The sequence below is a fragment of the Symphodus melops genome (assembly GCF_947650265.1).
Source record: "Symphodus melops genome assembly, chromosome: 23".
NCBI lineage: Eukaryota > Metazoa > Chordata > Actinopteri > Labriformes > Labridae > Symphodus > Symphodus melops.
This window is the reverse complement of record NC_136713.1, coordinates 5201588-5220709: the sequence shown is the minus strand read 5'-3', so window position 1 is coordinate 5220709 and position 19122 is coordinate 5201588. Positions and strand designations below refer to the sequence as shown.

Below are 19122 nucleotides of genomic sequence, written 5' to 3'. Positions count from 1 at the left end.
TGCACAGTACATTGACATAAACTCAGCAATAACAATACAGGTGAAATAAAGACTAAACACTTGAATCGATCAGTAAATATATCAGAGATGAGGATGTGATGATTTGAACCTGTCTTACCCCTGGACCTGAGTTGTGATGGTGGACTGGAGTCTGGGGCTCAGGAGGAGCCGGTCTTCTCTGAGGAGTGACTGCGTGGTGAGTGTCCGGGTACACAGGACGAGTCTGCGTCGTGTGAACAGAATACCTGCCGTCTGGTTGATTTAACCGGTCGGTGTAACTGGGAAACCTGGGGTCTGTGGGAACGGGGTAGCGCGGGTCGGGCTGATACCTGATGTCAGGCTGGTATCTGGGATCCAGGTGAGTTGGGTTGCGTGGATCAGGGTGTGACGTGTGATGCTGGTCTGGATGTGAGTGATGCTCGGTGCCGGCGTGGACCGGGCTCTCGGGTTGCCTTTGGGTGTCGCGAGCGGAGGTGTCGATGTGAGAGTGGTGGTCAGGGTAGTAGGGGACGACAGGTGGGGGCTCCACTGCTGCAACCTCATTACCCTGAAAATAACAAACGTGATTCAGTTCTTAAAAAGGGACATTATTCATTCTGAAGAGGAGAAAAAGAAAAGACTTACATCCTCACTGGGCAAAGGAATATAGCCCCCGAGCTGTGAAAAACAACAAAGACAATGAAGTGACAATATTCAGGAAGTTCTTTACAACTCTCCTGCAGAATGATCAACATTAAAGAGGTGCAACTTTTACCTGGACTTGACGAACTCCATCTCGGACTCGTAAGTAGAGATCTGTTTGGTCTAAAATGTAAACCAGGGAGCCTTCAGGTTGTCTTCTAGCGGTGGCTGTCATGGTGTCGTAAGACCTCAAAACGGTCACCTAGACACAGAAAACACTCGTTACTTTGATGATCACTGTGCGGTTTTTATTCAGTGTTCCTGAGATACTGACAGGATGGTTCGTTACAGAAAATAAAATCAGTCTCTCCATGGAATCAAGTGTTAGATCTTTGAATTTCTCTCTCTCACAGCTTTATTGACAGTGGTGTTTGTATTCATGATATCTTATTAGATGATGAGAATTCTCACCCCTGAGGAGTGTCCAGGTGTTCCAGGTGCACCAGGGGGTCCCGGTGGTCCAGGAATATTGATAGCTGTCAATCAAAGGGAGTTACATGAGCTCAATGCAGACTGAGCAGAGACTTAAAACTTTGTGTTTTCATCCCCATAACTCACTCTGCGTGCCCCTGTAAGCCCCAGGTAAGGATGGGCCTGGTGGTCCAGGAGGGCCTGGTGGTCCAGGTTGTCCATCGTACCCTCTTCCTGGTGGACCTGATGGCCCCTGAGGGCCAGGAGGACCAATGATGGAGTCACCTTTTTGACCCTGATGGGGTAATGATAAAAAAGAATGAGGTTTTGATGTTTAGATTTCGTGAAGCTGTGTGTTTTGTTTTTTTAAATGTTCGTGATCTCACTGGTGGTCCGGGCAGCCCTGGGTTTCCGCTCCCTCCATAACGGGGGTCATAATATCCTCCACCCGGTTCTCCTTTCTCCCCTTTGTAGCCAGGAGTTCCTGTTTCCCCTTTCATCTCATTCTGGACACATAAGCATCAGGAGATAACCAGCAGATATCATCAAATCATTTAGCCAGAGAAACAGTAATGGTGTGATTCTATGGGTCAAGAGTTCAGACTTACTCTCAAAGTGTAGATGTCAATCGACCCGTAGCCTGAGAGAGACGGAAAGTAGAAAACCTTTAAATGTTTCCACACGCTGAAAACATCAAACTCTCACTTTTAAGCATGTCAGGTCGAGTTACCTGGAATTTCAAGCGTCCCAGGTGGTCCGCGGTCACCTTTCTCTCCTTTAGCGGCTAAAAAAAGGTAAACACAAACATTCCCCTGTTTTTAATCTAAGCTAAAGAGCTAACAGTTGTAGCGCTATATTTTAATGTATAGATACAAAATGTGATTTGATTGCTTTCAGCCTCTTTTATCTCTGGGAATTTGTGAGTTTACCTGGATAAAACCTGGAGGGATCATCATATCCCTGGAATGAAAACAAAGACTTCAAATCATCAAATAGAAACATGAAGGAAATCTAAAAGCCTGAAGGTAAACATCGAGCATCAGTCCTCTTTATAACGTCTTTGATATCGAGATTCATTTTATTGAAGCGCAAACATGTTTGTGTTGTATTTAAAGGATGAGTACACACTAAACCAGTGACCACATGTTTCATGTCTTCACTCACACTTTGCCTGTCATAGGGACCAGACACTCCAGGAGGTCCAGGGGGGCCTGGTGGACCTGGAGGACCCTGAAAGATTCAATGAATATTACTTTCTGTGAGTTAATCGTCTAAACGCTCGAGCTCAACTTGTCAGACAAAAATACTGTGGTACTCACAGGGTAAGCATATCCAGAGCCAGAGCCTGAATCTCCCTTTTCTCCTCTGGCGCCGTTCAGACCAGGGCGACCCTACAACAAAACACAACATTCAGCTTAATATTGCACATCCTTTATCAACACGTTTTAATCTTTGTCTTAGTTTTAAAGACACTTACTGGTCTCCCTGGAAGCCCGATCTCTCCCTTCTGGCCGGCAGGACCATAAGGACCCTGAAAATACAAGTTTATCACCATGATGGCATTTCTCTAGCTTGAATTCTATTGATACTTATTTTGTATAAACTAAGAGCTTGTTACGCACTGGAGGTCCCACAGGGCCAGGGGGTCCGCTCTCGCCCTGTAAAAGAACAAATACAGAACTTTGAATGCAAAGTTTTAAACAATGACATATGACTGAAGATCAAAGCTTAAAGCATGCCCACAAAATGTGCTCGTCTTTTTAAAAAGCTGTTTTTACCTGCTTTCCTGCCAGACCACCGAGGTACAGAGGTCTCCCATCAGGCCCCATAATGACACCCGGCTCTCCTTTCTCCCCCTGCACGCACAACAAACAAACTTACACTGGAAACACATCTGGACACATTGTCTTCATTTCCTTTGTTGATTTGTTTAGTGATTGAATAAAAGGGAATGCATTTATTGAGTATGTTTATTTTATTTTTTCATCCACTGTTAGTTACTATCATGCATTTTAAGACCTAAACCTGGAAAACAAAACAAATTAACTTACAAAGTTTTGTAAAATGATTCATTAAGTTGTAGTGCTGAGTTTTAATTTCAGTAACACTCATACACATTCACACACCACCGACGAGGCAGCAGGAGCTTGGGGTTAAGTGTCTTGCCTAAGGACACATCGGACATGTGGCTGCAGGAGCTGGGGAACCCTCAATGTTCCTGTCCAGAGACGACCAACTAGACCAATTTTTAATGTGTAAATTGCAAGGATTTTAAATCCAGATCTTACTTTCGGTGCATATCCTGGAGGGCCTGAGTCTCCTTTGTCTCCCTTTGGTCCTGAGGGCCCCTAAATCAAGACAAAAATATATTAACCATCTTTGTTTGTTATCATATTAGTCGTTTCTGTGCACTGATGAGGCCGGCACTTACTGGGAATCCTGCTCGGCCTGGCTGTCCGCCCTGCAGGAGAGAGAGAGAGAGAGAGAGAGAGAGGAAAAAACGTCAAGAAAAGAAAACACATTTTGTGTACAAGGGTTCAAATATCTGAAGAGTTTAGTGAGGTTCATGGCAAGGTTACTTCTAGGACGACTCACCTGCCACCCTTCGTTCCAATAAACGTCATTATACTACAGCAAGACAAAGTTAGGTCAGTTAGTGCGCAGGTGAGCAAACATACTGCAGGCTGTGACTGTTAGTGAACATGAACACGTGCTCAAACTCTATCTAAATGAGTGATTTAGTCATGGCAGGCATATTTTGTGTCTTTATAACTCACATCTGAGGTCTGCTGAGTGACTTGTCCAGGAGGTCCAGGAGGCCCTGGAGGTCCAGGCGGCCCACCCTCTCGCCCTGGAAGACCCTTAAAAACACAAATTAAGACAAAATCTCAGATGAAGGACTCTCCGTTACAGACAGATCTGACTTCCTGCTACAAATATACTTTGAAATACATCAAGTATTCATCATTACCCACAGAGGTTGAACCATGATTTTTTAAGTATTGAACGCATTTCAAAAAAAATTTCCACAGATGTTCCTTGTACCCAGAACAAAAAGTAAAGCACGTTTTAATTTTTTTCTCATGATCTGCACAGTTTTCTCCTCAGATTCACACAACTTACCGGTTCTCCTCTCTCTCCTTGGTCTCCCTTTTGACCCTAAAAAAAAAAAAAATGTCATGAAAGCCCGGACAGACGAGTTGAGGATTCATTTATGTATTTAAGTTATACAAAAAAAAAAAGGTATCTTGTTTCTTACGGATTGTCCAGGAAACCCATCGACTCCGGATATCCCAGGAGGTCCTCGTTGTCCCTCTGATCCTTTGTTTCCATGGATACCTGGCAGTCCTGGCTTACCCTGAAAACCATAAAAAAACCATTTCTCACACTGAAATAAACCGACTTCATAAGTAGTTCTGTCACTTTTTAAGAAAACCTGTTTTTACTTTCATTTACAGGAAATAAAAAAAACCTTATTGAAACAATGCAAAGACTGTGTAGTACTTACAGGTAGACCAGCAATACCAGGTGGGCCCTGACCAACAGAACAAAAGGGAAATGAGGTGATGTATGGACGCTAACAACATGGTAAAGGATGTAATGCTCAGGTGATGGGCTACCTGTGGTCCAGGTGGGCCAGGTGAGCCGCTGCCCCCCTCTAATCCGACCTCGTTACCCTGGAAGAAAGAAAAGAAATACATGAGACAGGTTTTCTTGTACGTAAAATGAGAGGAAATTCAGGTTTAACATTAATATTAAAACCACATTATAAATATAAACATGTTATTCAGAGACTGATGTCTTGTATTCTCATTCACTTATGCTGCGTTCACTGTCCACACACTCCTCCGGCTCAGAGTTTGAATGCACCTTGATGTCACCTCTACTCACAAAGCCAAAGCGGTGCGGTGGCCCAGGAGGTCCAGGGGGTCCTGGGGGTCCGACTGGTCCCATGGGACCTGGAAGCCCCGCAAGCCCAGTCTGCCCGGATGTACCTGTTCTTCCTACGTCACCCTGAGCACCCTGAGGTGAGAAGAAAATGTCAGCGTTCCTTGTGACTTTGATGTATGACTGAAGGAGGACTGTTAGACATTCCTGTTAATAAAACTGCATCAAAGTCTGATGCAAAAAAAGATGAAGAACAAGACAGATGAAAACTATGAAAGCTTCAGTGATGCAGTTTGATGGGTTAAAGAAATCAAGAAGGAAGGATATGGATAAGAAAAAAAGAGGAAACAAATCACCAAAAGAGAGACCCGCCCCCCGAGTACCTGTGCCCATTACACACCGTAGAGGACGGAGCAAAGTAAGAGAAGAAGGAGGTGAAAGGGTTGGAGTCTTGGGAGTCTTGCTGGAGAAAATCAACAAACATGGAGGACAGAATGTATCCGGATACACCCGCCACAAATGTGCCATAATTTGAAATGTAAATACAAAAGCAGAACTCGATGAAAACTTGAATGATGTGATTGAACTCACCTTTTCTCCAGCTGGTCCTGGAAGACCGAGCTCCCCGCCGTCACCCTGGAGATAGAGTGACATTTAGTCTCTCTGAGATCTTTGAACTAGTCGTGGATTGATTCTGATGAAACTTTGTACAGATATCATTTATTATCTTCAGAACACAGAAGGCTAACGTTAGCGCTCAAAGCAACACTCACAGAGGTGTTAGCATGGTCCAAGTCCGTTTTTAAAAGTTCATGTTGAAGTTGACCTCATTGGGTTTTCTGATCAAACGATCAGACATATCCACATCAACCTTTAAATACTCACCTTTGTTCCGCTGGGCCCAGGTGGACCCGGTCTACCTGGAGGACCAGGGGGGCCCTGAAACAGCACACAGCATATGCACAAATGTTAAAAATGTAATATGTGATGAAAGCAGTAATCAGGCAGCTTGAACAATGAAAACGTCACGTCAAGTCTGAATGCTCACTGGCAGACCAGGTGCTCCATCCACTCCTGGTGGTCCTGGAGGTCCAAAAGCTACTGGACCATTAGCTCCCAAAGCGACTGAAGTCCCAGGAAGGCCAGGCTGACCTGGGGGGCCCGGGGGACCAGGAGCACCCTGGGAAACAAGTCCAAAAGTTGTTATGTTGTATAACAATATTCATAGTTAAAAAATAATTCTGATTTATTAAACGTACCCGAAACCTTTCCAAGTCTGGGAATCCTGATCCCTCCATGTCGGAGAACGTCTATCAAAATAAAAATTTGTGAAAAACGGAAACAAGCAGCTTTGAATCAATAAAAACTAAAACATATATGAAGTGAGGACGTACCGGGCGGTCACCATTGCCAAGTCCTGGAAGTCCTGGAGGACCAGGGGGGCCTCTAGGTCCTGGCTGACCCTCTCCACGCTCACCCTGAAAACATCACACGGTGTCATTCCAAATAAATAATAAGAACATTATAAAGTAAAAAATAAATAACTGATTTCATCCACTGATCTTATTTCATCGAAACCTTTTGGCCTTGAGAACCAGGAGTTCCTGGAGTTCCTGGGAAACCTGGTGGCCCTGCTGGACCCTGGATGAAAAGAAAAGAAGAATTTAAGGGGTCGTTCTTCAATAATCAGTTTCAATATTAAACTGTCTAATAAGAGAAAGAGGCGTACAGTTTTTCCGTCCTCTCCCGGATCACCCTGAAAGATAAAAGGCATTCAGTGACGATGCTGATCCAAAAAGTTCAATAACGTCATAATCCAGCTCCTCTGTCTGCACTCACAGGCTCCCCATCAGTCCCTGCAAGTCCAGGAGCTCCGTTCAGCCCAGGTGACCCAGGTGGTCCGCTAGGTCCAGACACCTGCTGCACAACAGAGCCGTCCCCGAGTCGAACCACCTCGGCTGCGGGTCCAGCAGGGCCAGGGGGCCCAGGAGGCCCCGGATCCCCTCGCTCACCTTTGTTACCGGTGTAACCGAAGCCAGAGCTCCCCTGAAAACAAAAACAAGATGCTCAGCTACATTCTGACAGAACAATCTGCTGTTGAGTGAAGCAACAGAGCAAAGTGAACATACCTTTGCGCCTTTTTCTCCCTGAAACAAAAAGGCACACATTGAGTTAAAGCAGTCAAAGCAGATTCATGCAGGTAAAAGCACAGAGGGACGTTTTACCTTCTGTCCTCCACCCTGAGAGGACGAACCAGAGCCAGAGCTCGAACCTGGCTCTCCCTTCGGTCCTGTAGGGCCCGTGTCACCCCTCAAGCCTTTCTCTCCTCTGTCACCTTTCTCACCTTTCGCACCTCCAAGACCTGAAGAGGTGTCACATGAGGGCAGTTAGATAAAAGAGGGAAAAACCTGAATGAACTACACAAAAAAAGAAGTACCAAATGGAAAACCCAAAACAGATCAAAGGAGAGAGTGGGTGGTGGATTTGAAATGTTTCTGGATGTAGTCTGACGCCACCTCGTGGAGCTTATAAACACATGCATGACAGGGAGTGCAATTCTTCTGACCTGCAGAGGGCGCTGTTGCACCAGTCATCCCTCTCTCCATGGAGATTTACAGAGTCACTCTTTCATTATAACTTCACATGTGCATTTGAATGTCTTCATTAGGGTTAGGGTGAGAAGACGCTGAACTAATCAAACACGTTTGTACTGGAGGATTATTTCACATATGTAGGTTTCTTCTTTCCTTCTTTTTGTTTTTACCCCTCACAGGAATATCAGAATCAATGCATGCGGGACTGCTGTGGCGCTCATGTTGTCATGAAACGGAACAACAACATGCTCAAACATAATGACAAACCAAACCACCAGACACCAGGCGCTCATTCTATCCTGTGATAGGATGGCCTCATGTTGATTAGGACACAATCCTAATCTTAATCTGCACTGCAGCCAGGCTGTGACCCACCTCTGGAGCCAGCTTGTCCAGAGCGACTCTGGTCCACCGACTCCTGCCGAAACCTGGCGTCTAAAATTCAACACAAACACAACTTTACCTGCTCTGACAGGAAGCACGCATTGGCCTGCAGTCTCTGATTAACTCACCTGACACTTTTTAGAATTGCTAAAAAAAACATATCCTAACCAACCACCAGGGGGAGCTACAGAGTTTAAAATTACACAGAACCCTGCAGGAAAATTCCCCTCTCTTTCAGGTCCAGACAGGCAACCTGATGCACATATTTCTGCACAAAAGAGAAGTCCATCTATAGGACGTTTCTTTGGCAGCAGCTCCCCTGTGATTCTGTTTCAAATATTTTTATTGAATCTTTCACATGTCATCCATCAAGCAATTTTCCTTCACTTTGTTTTTTGTTTTTTTGATTGAACACAAAGGGAAATAAGAAGACCAGAAATGCAAATAAAAAATAAAATAATAATAATGTGCAAAAGAACCCCCACCCCCCCATTACCCCCAGCTCCCCTGTGATTCTAAACTTCCACCTTCATTTGCTCCCTTTAGTTTGTGTGTACTGTGCAAAGCGTCTGGGTAGCTGCAGAGGGTTTATCTGTACCTGTTTCTTTGACTCTGCTTCCCTTGGAGGAGATCAGAGGGGGTTCAGGTACGGGGCGGAGGGAGGCCGGGGTGGTCTGGACATGAAAAAAAGGAACATAAAGGTTTAGATTTGTGCAGACAAGTGGAACTTTGTAATATTTAATGCCTACAATAAAAGGGTCAGTTCTACTGGTTGGAGTGTATTGACCTTCACAGTGCGTCCCGTCTGTCTCCTGTCCCCGTCACCGCTGCCAAAGTCACCAGACGCCTGCAGGACACATAAATGTTGCACCAAATTCACATTCAGGGACACCAACAGTTTCTTCAATATTTAAGATCTTATACGTACAGCAAAGTCCGAGTCATCCTCGTCATCACACAAACGCTCAGCTGCTCGAGGGTTTCCAACCAGTTTAAAGTCGGAGATCTCACCCTGAAAAAAAATAAATACACAAACTGAATGAGTTTTAAATTCACCAGGAAGGAAAACATGTTCATGGCTTCAGCTTCTCCAACTAAGCACAAAGTCAGTATGTTTTAATACAACATATTAATAACTAATGATGTTGTTTTTCTTTGGAGAATGGAAACATGCATCTACTCATATGACAGGAAAGACAAAAACATTCGAGCAGCAAATCAGAGAGAAAAGAGATGCTGCCTAAGGAGTAATGAACATAAGCAGTAATGGCTTCCACATGTGAGAGACTTTCATTTATAGAGATACATCTATTTCAACGTCTACAATCTTTCAGACCTAAACTCCGGAGTTCCTGCAAAGGAAATACTCAAGTGCTGAAGAGATGTTTGCTCATCACACTTCTGACACAAATGACCAAAAAAACAGCCATGAATCGTCCAGTGGATGTCACCCACGGGAGCTGGAAAAGTCAGAGTAATAAACGGTGTGCTAAAAGAGCAGGTGGGGGAGACGGTCATTTGTCTGTGTTTTAATATCTCCCTGTGGCACCTCACAGCAGCAGGTTTGTGTCAGGGTCACAGGCAACCGGAAAGACAGAATGAAGCCTCCTCCTTCTACTAAATCTATTACTTCATCTCCTCTCTCACCTTAAACCTCTGACCTTTAGAGAGCACCCAGTCAATGACCCGGGCGACCACATGAGACCGTCACACGAGCTTTGAACTCATCCTAAAGCCTTCTTTATCCTAAGGCAAAATATCCCCCAAAGTCCTTCTTGTTTCAAAGGTTCAAATCTTTGTGGTAACTTTTTACAATACTTGTAACTGACCTTTATTTTGAAATGTTCACAGTACCTGGAACTTGTCCGCATCAGCTCCTCCTGCCTGACCTACAAAGATCCCCGCCCCTGAGTCCAGCTCCATAGGATCCGGCGAGCGCTCAAACTTCACCACCTGTGGCTCAGAGTCACAGCCCTGGTAGAAAGTTACCGTCTCCTCAAAGACAGAGAGCGAGAAGCGGCTCCATGTTCCCACCATGCTCGGCACGTTGAAGCTGGCTGCCTCGTACGAAGCCTCGGAGTCGGGCTCGGTGTAGAAGAACTGCACCATCTGACGTTGGGAGCGCACGGCGCTCAGCTTCACACCGATGTACATGATCTTCTGAGGAAAGTCTGTGATGGAGAAGAGGACCGAGCCGGACGGGGAAGAAGGTTTGATGTGGAAGACGAGGGAGAAGTGGCGATGGAAAGGGTTGGGGACGTGAGCCAGAGCCGGCTGGCCTGACGCGGCGCCCGCGGTGAAGACATAGGAGGCCTCCCCTCTCGGTCCGTAGACCCGGGTGATCTCATTGGGCGGAGGGTCTCCGATCAGCTGCAGCAAAGAGACACCGCTCTCTTCTGCAAAGAGAGAGAGAGAGAGAGAGAGTCATTGGATGTTCAAGAGCTTCTCTAAAACAGAAACTACGCTCCTAAGACAGTCAGTTAAAAAGCACAGAAACGATCAGCACATCACAATCTGTTAAGGTTTATCACACGGTGTGCTGTCTGACGCTCGTGTCCTGGCTCCTTTTCTGCACAACGTCCCTCTCTTCCCCTTTCCTGACTCTATCCAATGACTTGGATAACATTGAGGTAAAGATGATCTTTAAGGTGTTAAAAACATTCAGGAACTTATCCATGAAAACTCCAGAACCACAATCACTGGTCAAGTCACTGAGTTACAGGTTGTTAAACTAACAATGAATTCTAATTTTACAGTTTCTAATTTTACACCACTGTGCCTGTGAAACTGCGGGTCAAATTAGCTGGGGGGAAAATGCTGATTCTTTGGTTCCCATACAGCGGAGGAGTCCAAAGGGAAGAAAACTGAAGAAACAGAGAAAAATTAGAGTGTATTCTCATGAATCCACATCACAGGGGAAAACAAGTTTTTGTCTTGTGGACACTGTGGACGCTTCCACTCAGTGTCTCCTGAGGATGGTCCATCAGCCACAGATTTATGGAGTCATAAAAAATGTATTATGGGGTCACAGAGGTCAAAATGTGTTGGGATTCCCGCGTTTCTGAAGTGTTCAGTCAAACAAAGTAAACAGCAACCAGCTCGAGCTGAATGTGGGGATGTTTGCCTAAAGAACATTCTCTGAAGAGCCTTGAACTGAGTTTCATTAACACTCACTCATAACTGGGTTTATGTTCAAAGATAAGGGATTATTTTTCCTGCAGAAATGAGCTATTAATATATAACAGATGAATGGAAAGTCATTGAAAGTTATTGGAAAACCTTGCAGACGTTGATCAAAACTGTGAAACATCGTCCTGAACATGCTCTCTGAGGACTCCAGGCTTTGACACGGAGCTACTAAAGTTACGAGCTGTTGGACCTAAGTTCACGCCGCTCTCTCCACCTGCTGAGCACAAAGAAACATCTCCTTGTGCAGCAGCCTGCCATGCAAAGTCACCGACGGTCCAACCAGCTCATAACTTACAGCACATCTGCAGTGAGCAGCCCAGCATGGCAGGGACTAATCCTGAACACATGTTCCCACACACACACACACACACACACACACACACACACACCCTTAGTTACACAGTCCTTGTTGCATGAAGGGTGTGTTATGCTATCTCAAAGCGCTCAGCAGCTACAGCTAAGCCCGGATCTTGTGGGATTTCATCCAATTGGAGCTCGGACGGGACACGCCGGGTGGTCAACTTCCCACTGAGTTCACCTGCTCTTGGTTACTCTCAGAGTGACACAGCTGCTGCAGCTGTTGCACAGCTCAGGTGGGTGTGATTATGAGTGTAGGACTCCATTTGTGAAATGATAAAAGGAAACTTTCTCGTTTGTACCAGCTTGTGAATTTTCTGCAGCCAGGTTCCTGTTTCTCTTCGTACACGCACACATTCACATCTGGAAGCCGACCAGTCCCAGCACAGCTCTCCCACTCAGGCAGTCACAGCTAAAAGCTCCCATGAACAAGAATAATGCCTGCTTATTCTTCCATAGCAGGCACAGACCCATTATGTAAGAGTAAACATACTTTGACATGTCTTTATCAGAGCGCCGATCTCAGGCTAAGACTCTGAGGGTAGAGGAGAAGAAAAAAGGAAAAACTTTTTTTTTTTTAGGCTGGTTTTTTTTCTCCTTGTGTTAATCTGAATACGTCAGTCCAAAACAAACATTTAGGAGGGTGACAGTATGTGCAGGACCTATCATGTGGACAGTTCAGAGGCTGAGGTGAGGAGGTTTGCAGGTTTCATGGTCAAACGTTCCTGCCTTTGAGCTAAATAAAAAGTCCGCCTCTCATCTGTACTTGATACCTTTTGTTTTGGTCAATGCAACACATGATGAACTAAGTCAAAAAACATGCATGTCTGTTTAAAGCTTCCTCTGAGTCAGGGATCAGCTGCTTCTTTAACTTGGCTCTTCTCCAGACGACAGATGGACGCTGGCACGACACATAACCATGAGAAAGAATCCTGTTAACCTGGATCTCTCTGCTCATGGCTTCATGCCCTGTTCTTCACGCTAACAGGAGCGATTATAAGAAAGAACAACATACAGCCATGTTTCTCTGCCCTGAAGGCATCGCTGAAATGAAAAATGACTTCACGTATTCTGTTACAGAGGATTTTCCAACATAGAACACCAGAGAAATGTGATGCCTGTTGTAGTGTGTGAGGGGGAAAAAGCTGGTGAAGACTCAGACAGACGGACAGATGGAGAAGCTGAGGCAGAGGAAGGAAATGCGTGTCAGATGTCCATGGGAAAGTGGACCATGAGGGACTCGAACAGGAGGAAGAACACAGGCTGATTCAGTCCCAGAAGCCTTCAAGGAGGAGCCATGCCAGCTAAAACAGACTGAGATGTCATTGTAGGGAAGACGAGCTGCTCCAAAAGGGGAAGCAAAGCTCCAAACCGTCTACAGAACTTTAATAATTAAACAAATATAGCCCATCGAATCATGTACAAATATGAACTCAAAGCTTATAGGTCCACAGCTGATGGGGTTCAAATGCACATGACACATCCTTAGGTTCTCTGCAGCATCACAAGTGCCAACAACAAACAGACTTTTTGTCCGTGTAGGTAAGGTTTGAGTTCATATGTGGAAACAGACTCGAGTGTTTCAAAGTGCTGAAGCAGCGTTTGAATCTTCTGCATCACAAGCTCAATGAAATGAGCTGTGAAATTAAAGACATGCAGAACATTAAACCATACAAGAAACACTGCCTATCATGACTCTATAAATAACACAACGTTCATCCTGCAGCTCGCTGCATCCTCCATCATTTAAAGTCATGACTCATTATTACTCAGGGTTCTCGTCTTTTAGCTTCTTTGCAAACTCAAGTGGAGAAGTCTGTGCAGGCTCTCAGAAAAGGCCTCATTCAGAGCTCAGTGCTCTGAGAAGATAACTTTCTAATGAAGGACTGTGAAGGGATCCTAACTTCATGAAGTGCAGAGAGAGACTTCAGTTCACACCATCATGTGACCCCAAGCTGCCAGTTTAACCAGTGGGCTCAACCATTAACACTCCCAGCTGGAGTTGGAACCTCTTGAGACGGAACCAGCTGGACTTCACACGTCTGAAAAGCCCAGTGGATTCAGTCATCACATCAAACGGAGGCGACGCAGCTGTGACAGTTTAATCCGTGTTTGAATAAACTGAGAGCTGAGAGCCAATTAGAGGCGAGCGATGGGGATCAGTGAGGAGAGTCACATTTCTCCAGCCCGACTCTTTTTTACGTGTTGGATTTGAAAGAGTTTTTAAGTTTCTAACTGTGTGATGAGTTCAGGAAGTGATGAGGAGGAATCTTCAGCAGCTTCTCCTTCTATGTGTTCAAATGTTGAATCATGGATTTATATATTTCTAGTTTTTAAACGACTGCGGTGTATTGCTGTGGATTTCGCTGCTGTTGCTGTCGATGCATGAGCAGCTCAACACTTCCTGAAAAACAGTCATCAGAAGATGACAGGAAGGAGTAAAAATTGCAGCATGACGCTGTTTTGTAAGACAACTGGGCGTCATGTGGGACTTTTCCTTCAGCAGCGGGTAACTCCCTGCCCACACAAACAAAAGCCTCTCTCACTCGCTCTGTCTCTGCTCATCCTCTAATGCTCTGTCAAACACTTTATTACCACCCATCAAGTCTTACTGGTTTTAGAGGGTGGGCGACTGGCTGTGACCTGTGACCCCTGGCAGATACTTTGGGCCGCTCCAGTCAAAAGGCTCTCTTGTTGCCCTTTCTCCTAAACGAAGCACACAATCCCTGCAGTCTTTCCTCTGCTGCAGACCGATTCCTCTCCCACAGCCGCTGTCACAAATGCCATCCAGGGCCCCGTCCTCCCCTCCACACATGGTCTGATTGTTTCTCCCCTCTGGATGCTCAAACACCAACCTCTCTCCAAATCCACTAAACAATCCACAACAGCTGATCAGACGACTGTGAAACACGATGACGAGGAGATAACCCAGGAATGAAATGTGTCGGCACGCGAGAGTAGGATGTGACCCGAGGGATTATTGCTCCACAGGTTTTTTGCTGTGTGGAGGCAAACTAAGAAGACCAGAGGAAAATGAGAGTGACTCTAACCTGCACTGAACTCCTACATGTCCCTGGAAAGCCTCCAGTCCAGAAAATGAAGACGAGAGAATCAGTCATTTGATTAGTCTTCACACAGTTAAAGTTTCAGCAAATCCTCATCCCAAATGTCCCTGAAGCATTAATAACAAAGACTTTCATTTCATTTCCACTTGTGCTCAAATGATCTTCAAAAGGTTCCTTGCATATAAAAATATTCACTTTTGCATGATTTTTATTGCAGCAGTAGTTTAAATAAAACACATGTTTTTCTGGTCTTTGTCTGCACCCACTTCTGCCTGTAATGTTACCAGTGCTCGTGTTTCACACTCGGACACCAAAAAAAAAAAAAAAACCTTTTCATTCTGCATAAAAGGTTTTTTTAGGGAGCCATTTTCACGTCACCTTGGTCATCATAAGTCATGGAAGTCCCACACACAGGGCTGCAGATGCATCCACTTATCTTTGTCTTTAAATATCCTGAAGGTTATCCAAACAAGAACCCGACTTCTGGCCACTCACAAAGCGACCTGCCACTTCAAGCTGGAACATGTACATTAATTATTCCTGTGGGAAACATATGATGAAGATGCTTTTATGTAACAGAGTTCAGGCTGTTCACCCTTGAGAGAAAAGAGTCCATACAGCACAATTTACGACGCCACTCCAAGGCAGGACACGGGCCTCAGGAGCACTTCCTGTCTGAGCTGGGTTTGTTACGCTTGTCTTATCTTTCATCTATTCACAAACCTTTTACTCAGTGCAAGTTAGGCACACACATTAGTGCACAAAATCATCAAATAAGCAGAATATTTTGTAATGCATGGGGATGTTTTCTCACTCAATCTTTGTAAAAACATAAAAAGTTGTAACCAAGAGGAAGCATTCGAAGAACCTGTGAGGTTGCTGCTGCCGACCATTTCTGACAGATAACACGAACGATGCTTCTGCAGACGAGGTTCTGCTCTGCACAGCTGACAAGACCGTCACAGGAAGGTTGCATGCAGCTTCAGACAAAGACATGAACGGACGTGTGATTAGCATGCTTTTATACTGAATGACCTCCAGAACGAGAATGACACAACATCACATAAAAAACTAAAACAACCACAACACTGGTTCTGCATGTTTAAACACATTCACTGCAAATGTAGAATATTAGCATTATTCACTGATGCAAACTTCACTTACACATGCTAGATTGATGCCTGAGATTGAGTATTCATTATAGTGAGAGATCAAAGCTGTTTATTGGTCTATTAATGGACTGCTGTGTGCAAAACAAAATGCAACACAAAATGTAGATGTGCAATGATCATCATTTCTGACATTAAGTCTGTTTAAGAAGAGTTAAGGAATAACTGAATTAGGTTCATTTGGTCTTAAGTGATGTCACTTAAGTCAGGACAATTTCTGTTAAAGACTTCAAATCTCAAAAACGTAACAAATCGAAGTTTGTTAAGAAACAAAGAAATGTCCTCACAGGCTTCTGTAGCTGGTTATCTCTGGCTGCCCTTCTGAATCTCACCTGACCTGCAGACTGAACTGTCAGTGGGGGAGTTGCATTGTGGATAATGTAGGCTTTGGTTTTGCCAGATACAGTTCAGAACATAAAAGATCATGTTTGCTGTGTTGATTTGTAAAGAACTCAGTGAAGTTCTTTAACTTGAAGATTTATTTTGTCACATAAACGCATCAACTTTGTTGTCATCTTGAGCGCTTTAATGTTGGTTGTAATATTGTCAACATTGATCTAGATGTCTTGTGGTTGCATTAAAATGGGTTAAACATGCAAAATCAACATTTAGACCTTCAAAAAAAAGTCCACAGCAGCCAGGATATTTCTGGACACGTTTGTTACCCAAGCACACATCGAACAAACAAACGACTTACGCAGACTAAAGCTCAAACAGCGACAACAAGTGACGTGACATGGGATTGAAAATGTATCACCAAAGAGGATACATTCTAACCCACCGGGGTTACCTTTCCAGTTACTAACTGACACGCACGCAGGGCGCCCCGCCTCCTGCGGCCACTCAGGCAGGTCGTGACACTCCACCGGCAGACGCCCATTCTCCAGAGACGCCCAGCAGCTGTCCTGCAGCACCTGGCAGAAACTGCGACAAGGCAGGTGAAAGGACACGGCGGGCGAAGGACACCTTGGCGTCAGCAGGAGGCAGAGAAACCACTCTGCACCAGGGTGGCACCTTGCTTTTGTAAGCCACTCCCACTCATTTAGGACCGCCCCCACCTCCTCCACAGATGTGTGGTTGAAAAAGTTAGGTAGCGTGAGGATTCTTGGTTGTTTACTGGAACAAATGGGCCAATCAGAGGGCACAGGGAGACAAGCCGGGTGAGAACTATTTAGACCAGGCGTAAGTGTCGGCTCCCAAACACCATCAACTGTCCCGTTCATTTTAGAAACATCACTCAAGTTCCCAGTTACAGTGCTAGGTAGGACTTCAGCTCCATCTAAAACCATCTCTGAGTCTACCTGAGGATCGGCCATAAGCCCTGATCTCGACCCATCCCCATCCCATACCCCGACCCCCTCCTCCTCCCTCTCCCCTCTGAACCTGTCTGGATTACCCGTGGTGTTGGGCTTCGTGCTCTCCACCTTCTCTGTCAGGCCTCCGTTAGTAGTCCTGGCACTCAGGGTGGTGGGCAGGGTCGCGTCCCACACCTGGACAAACTTACGGATTCCTGTGGCCAAGTTGATGATCTCTTCCCCGACCCCAGACAGGTCGTCATCCTCCTCCACCTGCTTTTCCTGAGTGACGTTGGCTGCCAAGGTGGTCGCGCCCGTCTCTGCCGGGGCCGCTGACGTTGGCTCTGGAACTGAGGACCAAAACCAGGCCTCGGAGCTCCCGGCACAGAGAACCAGAACAAGCAACCACTTCAACATGCTGCAGCACCGTCCTGCACACTCTCACCACCTGTTAGCCAGCCGCTCAGCAGTTAAATCCAAGCTGTTCAAGGGCCACTGAGCATCGACTGAATGAGAAGCAAGACATGAAAACTCTGCTCACTCTCACAGACCCTCCCTCTAAAGCTCACAGTGCATGTTCACTGCATGAAAAAGCACTGACAGGGACAGGGGGGAAACCCACGAGTGGAGGCAGGCTTGTTATGATGATGATGGAAGTTATTGGTTACTCCGATTTGCCCCAAAACTCCTCCCCTGTAAGAGTCGATGAGGTTTTTAAATATAAGTGTCATTGAAGTGTGCAAGAATCTGAGGTCCTTTAATAAAATACAGCTTTGCAGGTTTTTAGAAAGTATGAAAGGAACAGTAAGACGCTCCCTGTTTGAATTTGTTAAAGAAACTTCAGATAACTGTAAAATACAAGCAGGAAAACGAGAACTGTTTTTGTACTATTTGTTCTTTTCTGCAGCAATCAAACAATCACGATCCTCAACCATATTTCCAAACAAAGATGAAGATGAATCTAAGAAGACAAGATGGATCTCAGACGGTCCTGATGAAGAAGAAGGCGGGAATGGACAACAACATGGGAACATTTTCACATCTCACATGTCTATTTCTGGTAAAAAATTAAAAAATAACCCTGAATACTTGACATTTCTAGGCTTCTTAAATGTTCCAGAAATGAGGGTTAACAAGTGCAGATGATAAAAAGGATGACTCGTCCTGGAATAATGGAGACAGCAGCTGACAGGTTGAGATAACACCGGGGGATTATCAGGCAGCAGCAGAGAAATGATTTCATTTGCTGTTTCAGACAACAACAAAAAGGAAAAAAAGGGCATCAGGAAAATGTGATGGCATGTGGCTGTGATTTATCTCCTTTATTCAAAGAGTGGAAAAACCAAACAGTCAGAACAACAGATGAAACTTTCTGCTGTTTCTGGAGTTTGACAGCTAGCGGGCAGAGTTTGAGGAGGACTGACAGACAGCAGCTGAGAAAGAGAGAGAGACAGCCGGAGAGGGCGTATCTGATTGGATCGATGTCTTAAGCTCTGCTCCCTTGGGTCTAACCCTGTTGCTTCATCGGAGAAAATCCTCGGAAAATGTACCACTTCCAGGTTCTCACAGCTCTGAGATAAGCAGAGGGAGGGATCCTCCTCTGTGTGCCCTCGTGTGCCCCCCTCGCCTTTCAGATACCCGCCTCATCTGTCCAGCTCAGACATCCAGCTGTCACACATTCCAGCCCTCGGACCTCCCACACCCACGCTGCTGCTGCTGCACGACATTTGGAGATTTGGAGGCCGATGCATTTTGATCATTTCTGCATCCATACAATCCTGTTACCGCTGTCAAAATGTGTGCTAAATCAATTCTGATGGATGCTGAGCAAGAGAGAAATTATTCTTACGTTGGAAGGAGAGTGGGAGAGCCAGCTGTTCAAGAAGATGTTTTTTTGGCTCGTTCGTCCAGAAAGGACTAAGTTATGGTTGTCAGAGAATCAATCTTCATCAAAGCACAGCAGAGAGAACAGTGGAGCTGCATTTATCAGATGCTCAAAACACAACTCTGAATAAAAACTAATACTGCCTTATAGCTCGTTTGCTCGCAAGTTCATAAAAAGGAAAAAAAACGACGTCAAAAATGTACA

General features: G+C 45.2%; 1 protein-coding gene across 3 annotated transcripts in view; it reads right to left on the bottom strand.

Annotated features, from left to right (window-relative positions):
- The window catches only part of LOC306818891 (uncharacterized protein), a 31517-nt gene that overhangs the window by 3301 nt on the left and 9094 nt on the right, over positions 1-19122 (bottom strand). Inside the window, exons 1-40 of one of the 3 annotated variants that reach the window (XM_079336621.1) lie at positions 17135-17611; positions 9813-10354; positions 8887-8970; positions 8746-8805; positions 8557-8632; positions 7950-8009; positions 7206-7342; positions 7110-7127; positions 6820-7026; positions 6710-6736; positions 6559-6621; positions 6375-6458; positions 6240-6290; positions 6029-6160; positions 5866-5919; positions 5572-5616; positions 5381-5443; positions 4984-5115; positions 4713-4769; positions 4601-4627; positions 4352-4450; positions 4216-4251; positions 3870-3953; positions 3688-3720; positions 3524-3553; positions 3381-3440; positions 2871-2948; positions 2715-2750; positions 2570-2623; positions 2412-2483; positions 2257-2322; positions 2022-2052; positions 1823-1876; positions 1701-1732; positions 1479-1598; positions 1240-1387; positions 1093-1157; positions 755-883; positions 625-657; positions 119-547 (exon numbers count right to left, since the gene is read on the bottom strand). In XM_079336621.1, the coding sequence (XP_079192747.1) occupies positions 119-547; positions 625-657; positions 755-883; positions 1093-1157; positions 1240-1387; positions 1479-1598; positions 1701-1732; positions 1823-1876; positions 2022-2052; positions 2257-2322; positions 2412-2483; positions 2570-2623; positions 2715-2750; positions 2871-2948; positions 3381-3440; positions 3524-3553; positions 3688-3720; positions 3870-3953; positions 4216-4251; positions 4352-4450; positions 4601-4627; positions 4713-4769; positions 4984-5115; positions 5381-5443; positions 5572-5616; positions 5866-5919; positions 6029-6160; positions 6240-6290; positions 6375-6458; positions 6559-6621; positions 6710-6736; positions 6820-7026; positions 7110-7127; positions 7206-7342; positions 7950-8009; positions 8557-8632; positions 8746-8805; positions 8887-8970; positions 9813-10354; positions 17135-17450 (3924 nt within the window). In that variant the 5' untranslated portion in view covers positions 17451-17611. Of the gene's footprint in view, positions 1-118; positions 548-624; positions 658-754; positions 884-1092; positions 1158-1239; positions 1388-1478; positions 1599-1700; positions 1733-1822; positions 1877-2021; positions 2053-2256; positions 2323-2411; positions 2484-2569; positions 2624-2714; positions 2751-2870; positions 2949-3380; positions 3441-3523; positions 3554-3687; positions 3721-3869; positions 3954-4215; positions 4252-4351; positions 4451-4600; positions 4628-4712; positions 4770-4983; positions 5116-5380; positions 5444-5571; positions 5617-5865; positions 5920-6028; positions 6161-6239; positions 6291-6374; positions 6459-6558; positions 6622-6709; positions 6737-6819; positions 7027-7109; positions 7128-7205; positions 7343-7949; positions 8010-8556; positions 8633-8745; positions 8806-8886; positions 8971-9812; positions 10355-16528; positions 17057-17134; positions 17612-19122 lie in introns of those variants that run through there. The other 2 variants (XM_079336622.1, XM_079336620.1) reach the window with 2 other exon arrangements.